General features: G+C 43.4%; 2 protein-coding genes across 7 annotated transcripts in view; both read left to right on the top strand.

Moving 5' to 3' along the window:
* The window catches only part of LOC112571831 (general transcription factor 3C polypeptide 1-like), a 142,138-nt gene that overhangs the window by 32,448 nt on the left and 97,110 nt on the right, over positions 1 to 12,580 (top strand). For both annotated transcript variants that reach the window (XM_025251150.1, XM_025251151.1), the window contains exon 37: positions 9,679 to 9,741. In XM_025251150.1, coding sequence (XP_025106935.1) covers positions 9,679 to 9,741 — 63 coding nt within the window. The remainder of the gene's footprint in view (positions 1 to 9,678; positions 9,742 to 12,580) is intronic.
* LOC112571834 (FMRFamide receptor-like) overlaps positions 9,750 to 12,580 on the top strand; it is a 68,765-nt gene continuing 65,934 nt past the window's right edge. For 3 of the 5 annotated variants that reach the window (XM_025251155.1, XM_025251154.1, XM_025251159.1), the window contains exon 1: positions 9,750 to 11,350. The gene's annotated coding sequence lies outside the window, so the exon portion shown is untranslated. The remainder of the gene's footprint in view (positions 11,351 to 12,580) is intronic. The other 2 variants (XM_025251156.1, XM_025251157.1) reach the window with 2 other exon arrangements.

Raw genomic sequence — 12,580 nt, forward strand, 5'->3', positions numbered from 1 at the left:
CAAACCATTGGAAGGTCCAGACTGCTTGGCTGACAATAACAACGCGAAACGTTTCTGTGTATTGTGTGAAAAAGTATAGGTCAGCCCATTCTTGGGGATCCTGCGGCAAAGATGTCCATGCAATTTGTGGAGTAGGTAATGAAGGGTACGGAGGGAAAATTACTTGCAGGCTATGACATAAACAGGAAATCAGGAAGAATAGATAAGCAGCTCGTGTTATTTTGCTTAAAAGATGCGAAGATACTAAAAAGTTCAGGTGCAAAGTATTCACTAGTGAAAGCTGGAGATAATGTATGCATCCGTATACCGGATGTTGACAGAGGTCGCGGTGATCCAAGAAGCGTTATTGCAGTTGTTGTGAACGTCGAAGACGCTTTCTACAAGCTCTGAACAGTTCTGGTGTTCTGAAACAACAGAAGTTAGTTTTCCATCTTCACGAGAATCCATTGGAATCCGTGGGCACAGAAGAAAAATCACTGCGGACCTTCGCGTCTTCCCAGTCATTGACCAGTGGCTAAGGCTACTACACTGGATTTGTACTACAGCAGTGCAATTGCAACAAATCGCTGCAAATATAGAAATAACAAACTTATGGGTAATTTGCAGTGTCATAAAAGTTTACAACAAGGGATGATAGAGATGACTTTTTTGGCCTATCGCCCCATGCCATTTTGTAAACTGTCCGGCCAAATCCCAAAATCAAGAAAAGATCAAACATTGGCCGGTCTATTTACAGCGACATTGGTCATTCCCCGAGCTGGCCGTATATTTTTAACTTTTGCCGATTTCTGGCTTTGGCAGTAACATTTATATGTTCTAGCACTTTTATCGCACTTTACTAACAGTTTATCTTTTTTCTGCGTGTGTGTGAAAGAGAGAGAGAGTGTTTGTATTCGATCCATTCTCATTCCTCTGATGTGCGAATGATATCTTCTTAAAGAAGAAAAATGCAGAGGAGAGCACATAAATGGGAGACTCACTGCTTCCTCAGACATCTTGTTTCTCCTTTTTTTTCTGAGCTTCCCGCCCCCACCCGCATGATCTACTTTCTCTCTTGTGTTCATGGCAACCGCTTCCTAGTTCTGCGGCTCACTACCTCGCCAGTGTGTTCAGACATGTTTGAGCACCCAGCCTAATTCAGACTATTACATGACGATCATTTTAGAAGTGACGGGAGGAAAAGGTGTAATGAATAAGAACCGCATATTATTAAAACTTTATTCAGGGACATCTCCAAGCAAGTTTGTTGTGCCAGAAGAATGCTGTACTTAAGAGGAAGAAGGATGAGGTCAGACGACGTTTGGCTGAGTTACCATCATTCCGAAAACTTCCCGAGGAAAAAAAAAAAAAGAGGAAGAAAACGCTAAACCAGAATTGAGCCCGCTGAGCTCTGTGACACGGAGATATCTTCTTGCATGGATGACTGGTGACACAGCATGCTCCGGAGACGTGGTGCAACTGTCGGTCGTGTGAAAGCTTCTCCGCAGTTTGTCAACAAGGTTTACTGGCGGTGGGGCCACGACAAACAATTTAACATGGCGGTCAGCCTTGTTGACCACGTTGGTTGTTGTGATCGCCCCATGTCGGAGCACCGCTTATGTTTAAAGCGCTTCATTATCCGAAATGAAATTACGGCGCAATCAAGAAAGACAATCACAGGAAGTAAAGCGTACAGAATAACTGTTGCCGTGATGTCTAGAAAGCAGGGGCAAGGTTGAAGGTGATGGAACCACGTGAGACGTGCTATATGATGTGGAAACCGTGTCTAGACTTCGTAACAAGAAGATAATTCTTAAATTATTTTGGAGACATAGTGATATTTAGCTAGGAAAGACCGTTGCCAATCTTAATAAAATAGTACGGTTGTTTGTTGCCGTCTCGTGGGACATTCTCTGTTATTTTATTGGTTGCAATGTGAAGTTGTGTCGCTGTTTTGTTTCGAAAAAAGTTTATGATTCGGAGATAGTTCTAATTGCTTTCTCGTCGTGTGTAAGAATTTGACTGTGAAGGAAGTGTTAGACGTCACCAGCAGATGCTAAAACTTAACTAACCTAGGGATCCTAGCTCCCAGATAAAAAGCAGTGGAAGGATACAACGTCTGTATCTCCTACGAAAACTCAGATCTTTCTCTGTCAGCTCTGTTGTCCTCCTTACTCGGTTTTGTCAGTCCTTAATTGAAAGTCTCGTAACTTTTTCTTTCATCTCTTGGTTTCACAGCCTCTCCCTAGGGATCAGGAACAGTCTTGTGTCCCTTGTTAATATCTGTTCCAAGATCACCGGAATCAGGCAGCCTTTTGTCATCAGCAAATCCTCAGGAAGGCATCACACGTCCTCTGTGTTTCTGATCATGTGTTGGTATGTTGTGAGTTCTCACTCTTGTAGTCTGGCTGTAGGTACGCGATGTCTGCAGAACCAATCGTCACCGCAACTCATTCATTCCACGTATGAGATACACTTATATTATCTCTTTTATATCTTGTATATATTATTGCTAGTACGAGCACTATCTTGAATTGCCCCTGGGGATCAATCAAGTTGTATTGTATTGAAATATTACGGGAATATCTTTCCCATAGTCCGAACTGAGAGCACGCTGGTTCAATACCCGATTAGCGCAGCAAATTTCCCCCAGTCGATCCAGCTGGCGGAAATTGGTACCTGACTCCATAGACGGTTGGGGGAAGGCAAGGTAGCGAAGTAGAGAAGATGAGCACCGCCCTCGCATACAGCTGGCCCCGAGAAAAGTTAGGGCTCATCCCCAACGACCTGAAAAGGTTAGGAGATGACCTTTACTTTTTTTTACATGCTAAGCGTGTCTATCAACAGCTGTACGAGAACTGCCCTCTACCCACCCCAACCCCCATACCATATCATTAATTTGTCTGTGGTTTGTCTTTTTTTTTTCGTGGTTTTACTACAACTGCAATTTCCTGCAATAAAAGGAATGCAATTTTTCTCCTGTCCAGTCATTTCCTGTATTGTCAGCATTGCTTTTTCTCTCATCTGAAGTATGAAAGGTGTACAAGAGTGCAAAACCTTCCTGTGTTCTCGATATACAGGTGTAAAAACATGACGTCAGCAACACCACGTCATCACCAGTGTCTCTGGTAACAGCTGGTCTCAGCTCTGCCGTTGACTGTGGCCTTCACAGTTGTGGAGTATCTTTGTCCTCCACCACTCTACCTCATTTCCAGACATGTCTGTGTAAAGCGATTTTTATTAGCTTTGCCTCTCAGAAATGAACAGAGATTGAGGGGAGGAGGGTCATGGCGGGTAGGTGATCACGTTTATCGACTCACATTTTGGAGATTAATTTGTATTGCGTTGGGTCTCCTGCCCGACCTAGTCAATCCAAAGACCTAAATCGCGTTTTGATAGAGCTTAGAATCCATGGTTTGTACAAATAATTTTCCTCAGAGAACTCGTACGGAAGAATGGTAAGAAATTACGCCAGAATTTTATTTTTTAATTCCGCGAATCCTCTTTCGCATCCACAGTTCTGGAAAAAAAAAAAATCCTAAATCACGGAGCGTGATGGCCAAGCTAATTCGACACTGGTTCTCATTATCCTTTGCCGATTTAAGCACATTTCCTTCTGCCCCCAACTCACCTTCCAGCTATACAAGTATTTAAGCGGAGAATGAAAAAGTAAAGCATCTCACGCCTTAAGATCATCTGTCTTTTGCATTCCAAACCCCTTATTGGCAGCCTAGATGGCCTTTTGATGGTCCCAATAGAGTTTCCCGTGCAGAAGAGCTATTGTATGGTCTTTTGCCTTTTATTTTCCTTCGTTTTTGTTTTCTTTCCTTTGTTGTTGTTGTTGTTGTTGTTGTTGTTGTTGTTGTTGTTGTTGTTTTTAAATAATCCAAGTAAGCTTGGCACCAAGTTCTGTTTGCTCGGCGATAGCATGATCAGAAAGATCTCCTTAAACCCGGCCACTGGCCTTTATCCTTTGACATGGAATACGTACATCTTTTTTGTACAGTTTTGTTTACATGTTTTTGTCTTCTTTCTGTGTTATCTTGCTGAGTTGACTCTGACCAGACTCCCACCCCTCTCGTCCTTAGTAATTAAGTTAGATAGGCAGCTCTAAGCGAGGATATCCATTTAATAATAAAAAATTGCTTGGAATTCCCGATCTTCGGGATTTCGTACTGAATCTGTTGACAGGAGATATAACATTGCCTCAGAGGAAGGTGCTGAGCGGAAGCAATACGGGAAAGGTCTCGAAGGTCATGAAATAACCCCATGATCTACGCCTTGCATTCGATCCGTAATAACTACTTGATGCCTGTAACTAAAGGATGGAGATATAGTAGCCGGGGGATACCCAGATGCCTCCCTGCCCCTAATTACAGCCACCTCTGTTATAAAATGGTCTTCACGGCGTTGTGTTAGGTAACGATGCCCTGCGCTCATTAGGTAAGTGCACTATTCCCATAGTCTCTGTTCGCAAAGTTGATAAGACATATTCATGTGTGGGATGCCATTAAATAGGGTGGCACCACAAAGGTAGGATGGCCTATGCGTGGGTGGAAGTAATTTTGTGTAGGAGTATGCAAGTGGTCCCGAGACAGCATCTGGAGAGCAGTAAATGCATCTTGCTGCTAGTGCCTGCCGGACATACAAGCTTGCCTCTAATTAAGTACATCAGCGGATACCACAGACACCTGAGCTCATCTGGTAGTTGCAATTTCAACGTCGTGAAATTATGGAGAACGGCTGCATCTTGACTCTCGTCTTCCACTCTCAAGAAATTTATTTTCGACGAATGCTCGGGGAGTTTGGGGTTGGTGAGGAGACTATTTATAGTAGACTATTTCACTAACTTCTGGCTTGTGCTAAGTATACGGGAAGAAAAGGGGGGTGGGGTCACGTTGCTTTCCACGTGGCCGCTATTTCTATCTAAGGTGAGTGAAGTGGAAAGCAGCGGTACATTTCTGGTGTACAGTTCCACCCGTTTGCTTGCCTCGACGTGAGAAATCTTGAGAACCGCGCACCCAATCCACAGGACATTAGGGTGGTCAGTTGATATCCTCCAAGTAGTGAACGAGTGATAACTCTTTGAGAGAGAGAGAGAGAGCGGCACTAGAGCATTCAGATGATTGCATAAGACAACGCTGTATATTTTATGCAGAATGACTGAGCAGACAAAATGGACAGAAGGTTCTATATTCTTTTTTGGGAATATTATGAAGACAAAAGTAAGAGACGGTTTACGCATGCGTGACGCAAGTGGGTGGAGGAAAGAAATAGTCGGCTTTGTAGCGATGCGGTGAAGACCGTGACGGTCTCGGAGCCTGGGTTCGGATCTGTCCATCGGCACGTTAATTTTCTTTCCGTGTGTGATAGCTGTCTTCCTGTCTGGACCAGCAAAACAGCCGTGTTGCTGACGGCGGGAAACCTTCTCTGTGACGTAGGCAGGTGGTGATTTGCTAAGTGGTGTCGCCTTGGTCTGTGTAACGGATAAGTATTTAGTAGAGGGGGTTAGGAGGGAAGATCGACAACCGTGGTTGATCTGATTTAGCGTAGTGGGCTGGAAGTTGTTTGCCCTTGAGCAAATGACGCAAACTGGGACGTCAAAATAAGGTGACGTAAAAGATTGAGGAAAATAACGTTAGAGAAAAAACGGAAAGCAGAGAGCAGACGGCGAAACAAAAGTTGGAGCTGGTGGATTTTTCTCGGGACTTTCTCGCAACTGCTGCGACAGCGGAAAAAGTATTACGGGAAGTAATACCGTGGGTAAACTACAGGTGGATGTACTTCACAGGTCGTGAGTCACTGTAGTCCGTGTTCGCACCGTGGGGGAGCTCTGTGGCTTGGGCATCCCAGTTTCTTGGCGGGGTCAAGAAACTAAACACTGGTATCAGCGAGAAAAGAACAGAAAACTTGGTGCAAGACTGGGGCACCGACTTCCATCTGTCGCCTGGAAGGGGCAGCTCTTCACAGCCTGAGAGTAAGCGCCGGTGGAGGAAAGGTTTCCTCCCGGCCTTCAGCGAATCTAACATCATCCGGCCAAACATCTAGGAGACGGCCGCATGCGCAAGATCGAGACGTCTGCTTATAAACTGTGGGTACTGTGAAAAACCATTTATTTTCAATCATAAATAGACTTCGTGGAAAGAAGATCAGTGGGATTAATTGGAATAGAGGACTTGGGAGGGTCTCAAAGACTTTAAAATAAGAGGTTGATGTTTCATCGGGAGCGAACATTGGGTTCTTCATCAGTGACAATAATTTAGGAGAGTCGATTTTATTGTTACCTTTAATATTATGTGGGATGAATGATAACATATTGGTAATACATCTTGTGTGGCGAATGAAGGAGTGAATCTATGAGTGTGGATTTTGCCTTTGTTTCATATGACTTTGTATTTGATTTGAATAATTATTTGTGCCTCTAAGAAGGTACGCCCACCCTCAAGCGATCAGGATATTTTGGTTTGTGGAAAGAATGCGCATGTCTGCGGACGGTCCGTGACATCTTGGTGACCCCGACGTGATCGCTTTAGGGTGAGGCGGTACTAGGCGAGGCAGGTTTACAAATATTGTACAAAAGGTATTATTAGTACTGTATCTGGTGGATTATTTTGACTACTCGTGTTTTGCCATCGTAGGGTACATTTCTTTAAATTGTTCTTGGGAGACATGGTATTCCCGGATATAGATAGCTTCATAGCCCAGGGTGAGGAACTGGGTTATACTAACAGTGCCCTGGAACAATACGTCAAACAGTGTCTTGAGAGGTTCGACGAGGAACAAGAGAGAGAATGGGCAGCAACAAAAGCGGAATGGGCAGCCGAAAAAGAAGAAAGAGAAAGGGAAAGAGAAAGAGAAGAAAGAGAAAGAGAAAGGGAAGAAAGGGAAAGAGAGAGAGAAAGGGAGTGTGAGTTAGAAAGACTTAGGCTACAAGCAGAAAGATTATCAAGAGTGAGAACAGCAGACAGATCACAAAGAGAAATGCAAGTAGCTCAGAAAGAAACAACATCTTCTGGCAATCGGCATCGATGGACATCATCGCGCCAATGTTACACCTGTGAAGAATTTGGACACATCGCCAAGGAGTGTCCCAACGATAAACACAAAGATTCCACGAGTGGAAATGAGAAAAGAGATAGCAAGGATCTTGAGAATATCATCACACGAGTGAAATCGCTGGAGGAAAAATTCGAGGCAGAAAGAGCTGCTCACCTGGAAACCAAATCTACCTTAGAAAACGTCCAGCTGCGCCTTAGGAACGTGGAGAAAACATTAGAAGCGGAGAAATCAGCTAACAAGTATGATGGGACAGATTTGATAAAACAAGTGAGGGAACTTGAACAGACATACGATGAGAGAAAAGCAATGAAAGTGTATCTGAGAGGTCAACTTGGGAAAAGGAAGGAGGAAAAGAAGAAACAAGTTACGGTTATCTTATGTAAGGACCATCAGAAGAGCTTCATTAAGTCCAAAACCGAGCTGGGAAAAGTCAAGAAAAGAAAATGGACATTTATAGAGGACTGCTGTGAGATAGCTTGCAAACACTTAGAATCAACGGGCCGACCTTCTGTCACGATCAGAAACGGATCAACAGATCCCATAATCCAGAAGAACTGTGTAACTGCAAGAGAATTTTATTTGTCACTTGTAAAGTAGTTGAACAGAATGTTCTTGTGTTTTTCATGGAAAATGTATTTTTCTTGTACTGACTGATTGTTCAGAAAACTGTTATGTATTAGAAATGGTAGTAGTTGAATAGAAAAACGTTCTGTAACATTTAAGGGAACAGAGAATCTTCTCGCTGACAATCTATCCCGGATCGAGTGGGACCAATTTATCCCGTAGAAGTGAAAGAAAGAAAAACTCTTAAATTGATTTTTTCATTCTTTTTTTTTCAGGAGGGGAGGAATGTAACGGATAAGTATTTAGTAGAGGGGGTTAGGAGGGAAGATCGACAACCGTGGTTGATCTGATTTAGCGTAGTGGGCTGGAAGTTGTTTGCCCTTGAGCAAATGACGCAAACTGGGACGTCAAAATAAGGTGACGTAAAAGATTGAGGAAAATAACGTTAGAGAAAAAACGGAAAGCAGAGAGCAGACGGCGAAACAAAAGTTGGAGCTGGTGGATTTTTCTCGGGACTTTCTCGCAACTGCTGCGACAGCGGAAAAAAGTATTACGGGAAGTAATACCGTGGGTAAACTACAGGTGGATGTACTTCACAGGTCGTGAGTCACTGTAGTCCGTGTTCGCACCGTGGGGGAGCTCTGTGGCTTGGGCATCCCAGTTTCTTGGCGGGGTCAAGAAACTAAACACTGGTATCAGCGAGAAAAGAACAGAAAACTTGGTGCAAGACTGGGGCACCGACTTCCCTCTGTCGCCTGGAAGGGGCAGCTCTTCACAGCCTGAGAGTAAGCGCCGTGGAGGAAAGGTTCCTCCCGGCCTTCAGCGAATCTAACATCATCCGGCCAAACATCTAGGAGACGGCCGCATGCGCAAGATCGAGACGTCTGCTTATAAACTGTGGGTACTGTGAAAAACCATTTATTTTCAATCATAAATAGACTTCGTGGAAAGAAGATCAGTGGATTAATTGGAATAGAGGACTTGGGAGGGTCTCAAAGACTTTAAAATAAGAGGTTGATGTTTCATCGGGAGCGAACATTGGGTTCTTCATCAGTGACAATAATTTAGGAGAGTCGATTTTATTGTTACCTTTAATATTATGTGGGATGAATGATAACATATTGGTAATACATCTTGTGTGGCGAATGAAGGAGTGAATCTATGAGTGTGGATTTTGCCTTTGTTTCATATGACTTTGTATTTGATTTGAATAATTATTTGTGCCTCTAAGAAGGTACGCCCACCCTCAAGCGATCAGGATATTTTGGTTTGTGGAAAGAATGCGCATGTCTGCGGACGGTCCGTGACAGTCTGCTTCTCTTTATCTCTCCTGTTGAATAAGGGTCCTGTTGCCTGCCCTCGCCTCTGTCAAAGGACAGTGGGCAAGGCATTGGTCGGTGCCTCGGGCTACAATATTACTTAGTGCACTCGCAGACTTTCCACGGCCCTGGTGTCCAGTGAAAGCGTCTGCACAGCAAACGTCAACAAAGATTCCTTTGATGTCGATCTTGTGGCAACCTCCTAAATGTGCAGCCGACTGACTTCTTTTTCGTCTCCCCACCCCATTCCATCTACCCATGCCCTGAGTTTTTCCTGTCTCCAAACATCGGGCTGTCCTTTCTTTCTCCACCTGTCTGCTAACGTCTTTCTTTCGGCGAGAGACGTCAATCTTACTCTTTGGGATACTGGGTTAATATGTTTCTGTAGAATTACCTTTTGCTCTATGTGCACTATGTTTATTTGTAGATATATTTGTGTCGTTGTGTGTTGTATTTTTGTAATTTCTGTACAGCGTATTGAGCCTTTAATTGAAGTGGAAATTGAAATTCAAGTAGGGGAAATGGGCGATAAAGATCTTTTTCTCATCATCATCACATTAACATTTGTATAGCTTGCAGAGATATCCTTCTTGTCCACACAATCTTTTCTTTTCTTTACTGGGTTTCTAGAGTTGAGCTGATTATTTATGCCTTTGAACTTTTCCCCATCCTTTCATCCTTTTGATTTTTTTTTCAAATGAAAGCAACCATTCCGGCTTTCTCTGGCTACAACTTGTTTTTCGTCTTCTGTTACCAGCGACGCGTCAACAATGTTGAAGCCCTGAGGCGCTGTTTGGAGGTTCTGATAGAGGCTGACGCAGTGAGTACAACTGTCCTCGTTGTTTGTGTGTTTTGGGGTGGATGGGTGGGAGGTTGTTGTCCTCGTGGAGTACGTGTAGACCTGTGTCAATAACGTCGGTGTTTTTTGTGTGGTTTGCTTTTTTGTCGGGTTGCATTATAACGAGGATTGTTTGGGACGTAAGAGAAAAACAATACCAGAATACAACGCGTCACAATGTCTCTTTTTACATTTTTTTTTCTTCCTTTTGTCTGATACAAATCAATGCAGGGGTGGCAGCGGCAGCAATGGAAACTCCCTTACGTGAAAATATTTGACCGTTCAGATATCCATCCCTTCCACTGCTGCGGTCACCACATAGATTCTTTGGCTTAATTCCTTCCACTCTTTTGCCTATCTTCCCGTGTTGAGCGACTGCCGGTGTGTGTCTCTTGTATTGCGTGCTCCGTGCTTACTGTCTCCCCCTCCACTCAACTCCAACCACCCCTCCATCACGTGATTCAACCTCTCCATGTAGGTGGCTGAACGTCGCACCTTTTTTTCTCTCTCTCACTCAAACACACACACACATTTTTACACGCTGAAACTCAGAGTTATCATGTATGACATTGCTGCAGTCCGGCTGTAGATGTGTCACTGGACCACAACCACAATTCTTGAAACCTTCGGTGTCTTTATTTGTTGTTTGTCCGTGGGCACCGCACATGGAAGGAGTCGCATTTTTAAGGCTTTAGAAGGAATTTTTGGAGGTGCTGATTAACAGATTGTACAACTCCATGTGTGACCTACAATAAATGAGATGAAAGTTGTTTCAGATATGAAGTTAATGTACGTACTTCTCAGAATGTCTTTTTTATTTTTTATTTTTTTTTTTTGGACGAATTCCCTATTCTTTGAATTTGTGGATTATTTTGTCATCATCAGAATGAGCTAAAGTGGTGCCAGCCATGTCCACAACCAACTTTAATATAGCTTGTTGCTGGCGCGGCGTAAAAACAATGACAAACCACCTTTTTGTTTTGAAATCCACTTTGAATCTGTACAGCCTTATATACCAGCTGTCAGTAGGTTTGATGACCGAGCATTGTTGAGGGTCTTGCTGTGTTTCACTGACCCTAGACGTCACCGGCCGATCTAGTTGAAGATACTAAACGCTGATGATGACTAATGGCGAGCTTGTCCGCATTGTAACAGCTGATCAAACCGTAGATTGCGACAGACGAGAATAGTTATTAACTCTGCCAGAGGTCGCGTTCCACACGCCAGACGGCGCTGCAATGCTGCCGGTGCGCAGTCATCATCGCTGATGCCGTGACGACGATGACTGAATTTGATCTCCACAGAACTTGTGACAGGTGAGTCTTCGAACATGTTTTCTTTTTTTTTCTTCTTCTTCCTTGCTCTGTATCGATCATATTCGTGATGACATTTATCTATTTTTATTTCTTTATTTATGTTTTTATTTATTATTTTTCTTAATCAGACAGTTGTCTCGTTATCGTTCTTGTAAGTGAAGAGCGACTGTTGGGTGTTACACCTTGTCAGCCTGGAAGACTGCCACGATGATGGAGAAACAGTAGACCTGTCCCCAAACCAGAAGATTGCAGTGATAACGGAAACCGGCATCCAGGTAAGATATTAAGAAGCTTTATTTACGTCCTTAAGATATTTTTTCTTTGTTTCTTGTTTTCCTTTCAGTCGCTTTGATATCCTGTTCTCCGCTCTTTCTTTCTCTCTCGTTCTCTTCCCTCCCCACCCTTCTCTGACCATCTACCTTCTCATTATTATCCATCGTCTGACTGTTTTTCTTGCTTCATGTGTCAAATTTATTATATTCTTCGCTGCGCAGTTTCAGTAGACATTAATCTTTAGTTAACGAGTGAAAAGTCACGTGGCACTGACTGAAATCCTTGCCCAAAGGACTTGCTTCTGAAACCTCCTCCTCCTCTAACTCCTCTAACTCCGTTGTGTTGTCTAAGGTGTGATTTCTGACCAGTCTTACTCGTGGGCATCTTGCTCGCGATGGCGCCAGCCCAGCTTTAGTCCGGCTTCCACTGTCAACGGAAATGAATGCGCGTCATATTTTTCCTGCAGGCATTGGCATCAAGGACTTTGTTCTTTACTTCTCATTACTTGTCGTGGCGGATCGACGAGACGTTAATCAGAAAACAGTAAGCTTCGGAAACCGTTTCGTCGTCTTTGTTATTTTAAGTGCAGAGAGATCGGACTAAAAATGGAGATTTTTGCCAGGAAGTCGTTAGCCGTTGAATTGATGAGATTACGTTTAGCTGATTGCCTTCGCTGCTTTCAGCAGATTTTTATAAACCGTAGGTTCGGTAAATTGCAGTATATTGCCGTTTGGTATTTCTAGGTCCCGGCTTCTGAAAATCAAAAGTTGTTAGATGACGTCTTCTCCTCTCCACCCCCAGCAAGGGAGATAGTTTTGCAGGAAGAAGCTATCAGAGTTTTAATTTGTTGTACGAAAAATGAGCTCTCTGTGTGTGTGACTGGAAGTGCGAAACTTTTTGTGGAAGTCGTAGAAGAACATTATGCGTTGTTGTAAAGATAAATAATAATAACATGTATCAGAGTTATTGCTGCGTCTCCACTTTATTCAAGCGGCGAACGACGATGATGAAGATAAGCCGATGGCAGCATCTGGCTTGTTATTGTCGTCGAAATCCGATTCCTTTACTCTTTCCTCTCCAGCCTGAAATATCAGACTGGGAGTACATGCTTCCAGCAGTCACGCGGAGAGCGGCTAATTAAAGGGGAAAAGTCATCAAGTGCGCTGTCTCCCGTGACATTCAAAATTTTTTTTTTTTTTTTTTTTTGGAAGAGGGACGGGGATGCTCTTTAG

This window comes from Pomacea canaliculata, linkage group LG9 (genome assembly GCF_003073045.1).
Source record: "Pomacea canaliculata isolate SZHN2017 linkage group LG9, ASM307304v1, whole genome shotgun sequence".
Classification (NCBI taxonomy): Eukaryota; Metazoa; Mollusca; class Gastropoda; order Architaenioglossa; family Ampullariidae; genus Pomacea; species Pomacea canaliculata.